Source organism: Palaemon carinicauda, chromosome 30, assembly GCF_036898095.1.
Source record: "Palaemon carinicauda isolate YSFRI2023 chromosome 30, ASM3689809v2, whole genome shotgun sequence".
NCBI lineage: Eukaryota > Metazoa > Arthropoda > Malacostraca > Decapoda > Palaemonidae > Palaemon > Palaemon carinicauda.
Genome location: NC_090754.1, coordinates 30282480 through 30288129, shown reverse-complemented (window position 1 = coordinate 30288129; position 5650 = coordinate 30282480). Strand labels below are relative to the sequence as shown.

Genomic DNA, 5650 nt, shown 5'->3' with positions numbered 1-5650 from the left:
GATAAAGCATAATTGGTTAAGTGGCTCATTTCATGTAAAATACAATAAACAAAATCATAAAATTACTTACCAGGGTAAATATTGTCGTACCTTTCAGACAAAAAGTAGGGTGTAGGTTAGTCTTTAAGTGGTTGAACAAACCAAATTCATTAGAATTTCTGGACATGTTCTTGTACGATGAACAATGACACATTCACTTAAAAAATAAAAAAGAATAAATTCATTGTAGGTAGAGTATTGAAGTATTCATAGGCTGTACATTTATAACATTTGTCAAAAAAAGATTATCAGAAAAAAAAACGCCTTACAAAAAAAAAAAGACTTTCAATCACAGAAATAGAAAATAATGTTAAAGTAAGAGAAATTCTTTGTAAAGGGGTCCACACTTACAGTTTCAAACAGGTTAACATAATCACATTCATTTCAATACCTGTTATGGCTTGCGTCCTTACCATGAGTTCTGCCTTGTGTAATAATTTTTTTCTATTGGACATTCAAGTCTTCTGAGCTTTCTGGTAAATAACAAAATCTGAAAAATGTGATTTTGATAAGTTTGAGTTGCTACTGTACAGTATATAGTAAACATTTAATAATAAATACTCATTATTGCTATCAAACTTTTCTAAATGAGCATGATCACAGATATATTATACCAAAGGAACTAAAGGAAAAAGCTCAACACTGGTTTACATATTTATTAAATGATACGTATTTACTATAACGAATGCTCCCCTATGAGAAAACCAGGAAAATCACAAAGAATTTAATTCCCATTTACCAATTCATTATTTCTCATGTGCACATTGCCATAATGCAATCAAATATATAAAGAACAACAAAGATCATCTGCATAGTTAAATTTACTTTATGAAATACTCATTTAATCCTGGAGCCCAGTATAAAATAATACTTAATGAGTCAATCCCCACACTATCAACTTTCATGTAAAAGAAAAATAAATCTATTCAAGTGCACAGAAAATGTAGACACCCTTTATTGACAATATGTGGAATGCTCTATACCAGTATAGTCACCTTATTTTTTTTTTTATTTCCCTTCTGGTTTATCAGATCAGATCACTGTCTGAAATAAGTTAATAATCAGACTATATAAACTACAAAAAATACTAAGCTATTCACAAAAAAGTTCCAGAGGGGAGCACAGAGTAAAATTAATGAAGTGTAGGGGAAGAAGCAGTCCTGGAATAGCATTATGAGGATTGTGAAAGCAATGCAGTGTTACCCTAACCATCCATTTGCGGGGACCTTAATCTTTATTATGCACAACATAACAAGATGATCTAACCATGATTGGATCAAACAGTCCATATATGTTCAATGCTCTGCAGTATGAACCTGTCCTTAATACAAAAAAATCTTAAGAACTTAGGATATCAGACTGTCAAACAACCAAACTCATTCTGCACAGCCATCAAAACTCTCAAGTTTGAATTTTCACTGTATAAAAAGAAAAAAAATATGACTGCTTCCCTTACTCCCTGAAGGAGTTCCCTTTCACTCTTTGGGGATGAACCAACACAGAGAAGTGACACGGAAAAATTGGGTGGGCCTTCTCTGCATATTACAAACCACTAAGACACAAATCACAATAGAAAAGACATGAAGATCTATAGCTAAATACTAGATATGCCACCATATTGTGCTGTGGATATTTCACTCCTACGCTAAACCATAGGATTTTATACTCACTTCAAAAAGGCATCTCCAGTCAAAATAGCAAGGGTATACTCTACATTTGTAAACGGTCATTTACAACTGCATTTAACCCTGGACCTATAAAACTTTCAAGGATTGTTCTACAGTTCACAGGAGGAGACAAGATTCATGTTCATAACCATCCATCCATTGCCACATGCTTATTAAATGAACATCAAATCTGGGAATTTTCACTTAATTTCTGGTAATGCACATGCAATTCTTGGTTCTTCCACTGCAATCTGAAATGTTACATCCTTGAAGCACTACCTTTAAATGCCACCTTCTAGTTAACAAACTACCTTTCTCTTATTCACCATAAACCAGTGTCAGTTAAATCAATATAGGTGGCATGTGAATAAGATATATAAAGTTGCAACAACAACAATCTAGCACTGCAACAAATCATTCTTCAAAAACTTTTGGTGTACCAAGGCATGCAAATTTGTGGAGCATTTCTTATTAGCCTTTATACCACTTTAATATGACCTGTTATTTTTAATTCAATTAGCTGTGGACTTATATGCTAAAGGAGGAAATCAAATACAAAAACACAAATTATTTGGTGCCTACCCAAAATGCCATGCAAAAAGTACTATGAAAATGTCCTACGAAAACATCAACACTTTCATTAGTTTTGATATGACCTAACACATGAATCGGTTATTTGCATGATTAAACCAAAAGAGAATATCACAGCTTACAACCATGTGTCACGGTGAGGAAACACCTGCTTGTACAAAATCTACACCAATCTTAACCATTACATAAACATTTGAAAGTCCATGAGTTTATCTGCATTCAGTAGCCCTAATACTGTTAGTTTTAAGATAACAATGTAAAATTTAAGATTCAAGAACAGATGATCTGAAAATATACCAATATTTCATTTGGCCCAAAAGATTATTTAATTGAGCACAGCATGATTGAGCATTACTGCCTCATTAATGGGCACACACAGAAATCTTCAAACACATTGTTCTGAATAATAATAATACATACCAACAATTTAAGGCCATTGCCTTAGCAAACCTATGCAAGCCAAAATTAAGACCTCAATCTAATGTATGGGAATGTTGACATTTTAACAGTAAAAATATTTTGGTCAGCTATAAAATTTTTCCACTTATCTAACTTTAAAAAAGAAAGATTAAGAAAACTTTTCAGAGCCAAACTGTTGGTACCCTGAGTTTATCACGAAACGTTATCTATGCATTTGAGATTTATCAAGCAACACTTTATACTGTGAAGTTAATAAAGGCCTATTTCTTTTTACCTTATTTGGGATGTATACTTTAGAACAGGTCTGGCTATTTTATTAACTTTAACCAATAGATGTTGGCCATGGGCCTAGATTTGCTAAAGGTACAACCTTATATTATCCTAACAAATGAAATGTGCAATATTGTCTTCGTTAAATGATAAAGGTAATTTCAACAACTGACATTTGGGCAATGTATTACCACCAAGTTATTAAGTGACAGAAACCATTTCTGAGCCTGAAATGATCTTTTATAGCAAATTTCTGATAAAGGAAGGCTTCCACTTTCAAAACTTACATACCTGTATTGAACTATTTGGCTTACTCTCAAACAATGCACATGACTAAGTACAGTACATCATAAATGAAGCATTGGAACTTCTTTTCAAATTCAACTTTCTATGAAAAAGAATTAGCTCAAAGAACTAGTACACTAAGCTGACTGTAACCAGAGTTTTAATAAAAAACTTACATCTAATATTTTGTAACAAACACATGATTCAAATTTAAATAATTTCCACAACAGCCCATACATATATAAAATTGGATCAATATTTGTTTTAACAAGGTTAAAGTGTATTCCATATTGTATCGATATTTTCTTGTATCTCTAATTTTGGTGATGCAAAAAAAAAAAATGTAATGTCTGAGCAAAGCACTGTTAAATCCTACAAAGAAATATTAATTGTCTGCCAAAGTAAATCCAGTATATGTATCTTTGTTTGGAATTTATTGTAAGGCCTCACAAAAAATTTTGATACTTGGAATATCAAATTTTTTACTGCTTTGCACTTCCCTAACCCCTCTCTACTTCTTCATATATAAAAATGTTCAAATTCTGCTCCTAGTTATCAAAATTCAAAACGAGGAAATGCTTCAGCATCTAATCCATCTTGCCAAAATGCTCAGTGGGAAATAATGCTAGGGGATCTTCAGTTCCAAGGCATTTAGTTCTGTAGTAAGATGTACTCATTGTTTTAACAAGTGCATAAGAACCTCAAGTTCCAAGATGACAAGTAATAAACATACAAATCACTAGAATGACCAAGTACTTGTATGGGATGAGATATATAGGAGACAGAGGCAAATAGAGTAAATTCCTTACTCAAGACGTAAAGCAGGTTGGAACTGGAAAACCCTTCCTTGCAAGAGTAAGTAAGGGGAATAAGCAAGCCACAGATATGATTCTGTCTAAGGCAAAAACACACAACTTGTGGTTAGTTTTAACTCTATATACTGGGCCAAACAGCAACTACTACATTAGGTCTGATGTATTCCAGATGAGAAAATCAATACAAGCCTAATTAAATATCCCGCAGAAGATTCTCAAAAAGAAACAAAATCTTCCTCTTATAATAGTACCGAGTACTTCAGGCTTCGCATTGGTAATCTTATCTATATTTGATAAATAAGTTACTAGACTGGTCTGAGGATTTGTAGTTGTAATGATATTCAGTAAACCAGCAATGTTATGGTGACATCTTGGCATTAACATCAGACTGAATATGATTTACAACTACAGAGTTATATAGATGAATATCTGATCCAGAAACAGTAAATACTATCTGAATAGTGGATTACGCCTTAAGAGAATTGGAGATGCTCATGTACTTAAAACCACCAAATAAATAGTTTAAATAGTTTCAATTTGGGTGCAATATCGTACAATGAATGAACCTAAGTAAGGAGACTTAAAATTACTTCCAAATGCTTGACTTAAAGAAATGATGATGCTTTTTGTAGTTCAATGAATTGGATGATGTCTTCTATGCCTATAAAATTAACAAATGGTATGTAACAATAACAAAACAAGCTTAAATTTTCTACAGGTCAAGATAACATTGTATTCCTCATAAGCAAAGGGCCAGCATCTTACCTATGAAAAGATACAGTATGGATTTCCACCTACTGTCGAGGCCAGAATATGTAGTGAACTTTTATCTAAAAAAAATTATGTACAATTTTAAAAGTCATGCCCAATACAACTGGGAAATATCAGTGAGATTTACATACACTTTAGATTTTCCTATCATAATAGAAACTGATCACTTGCAGCTTTAAATAATATAAGAGAACTATAATTATTTGTCAAGAATTAGTCAAGGAGCTACAATAATTGGTATATTAAACACTGCCATTTCCTCATGAAAATCATCCAGATTTTGAGATTCTGGCCCTGGATGCTTCTTGATTTTGTGGAAGTAGTGAAGGCAGTGAATGTTCTTATGCATTCTTTAGAAGAGATCCAGCCCTTTCGTTGGCCATGTTTACTCTCACAGTGTTCGATTCCGCCTGAAAACAGATAAAAAATGTATACAAAAAATGAAATTTTTCTTTCTGTAAAACAAAATTTACCACCTTAAAGTTTTATATACTACAGCTCAAGGACAACTAACTCTCCTGTTCAACTGACCCATATAAAGCTTACTTATTAGTTCCATTAATCACAGAGTATAATTCTTTTCAGTCTAAGACCCTGTAGCTCTTCTTAAATTTCTTAGTGATCCTTAAAGCTTTCTACTCAGTTTAATGTTAGCAGAAAACCCTTAGGATTCCTTATACCTTATTCACACAGAAATTTTTTTTAAGGATAAAACTAACAAAATAGAGTCTATCGATACCTATTATGCATACGGTCAGATTTATTCAACTTCCAAATGACATATGATAAACT

At 32.5% G+C, this 5650-nt stretch overlaps 1 protein-coding gene across 11 annotated transcripts in view; it reads right to left on the bottom strand.

Annotated features, from left to right (window-relative positions):
- Nucleotides 1-681: 681 nt before the first annotated feature.
- Nucleotides 682-5650, bottom strand: part of Snap25 (Synaptosomal-associated protein 25kDa) — a 220095-nt gene continuing 215126 nt past the window's right edge. For all 11 annotated transcript variants that reach the window (XR_011040535.1, XM_068353582.1, XM_068353583.1 and 8 more), the window contains one exon: nucleotides 682-5268. Coding sequence is in view for 10 of the 11 variants with exons in the window: in XM_068353582.1 (XP_068209683.1) it covers nucleotides 5200-5268 (69 nt within the window). In the remaining variant the exon portion in view is untranslated. The remainder of the gene's footprint in view (nucleotides 5269-5650) is intronic.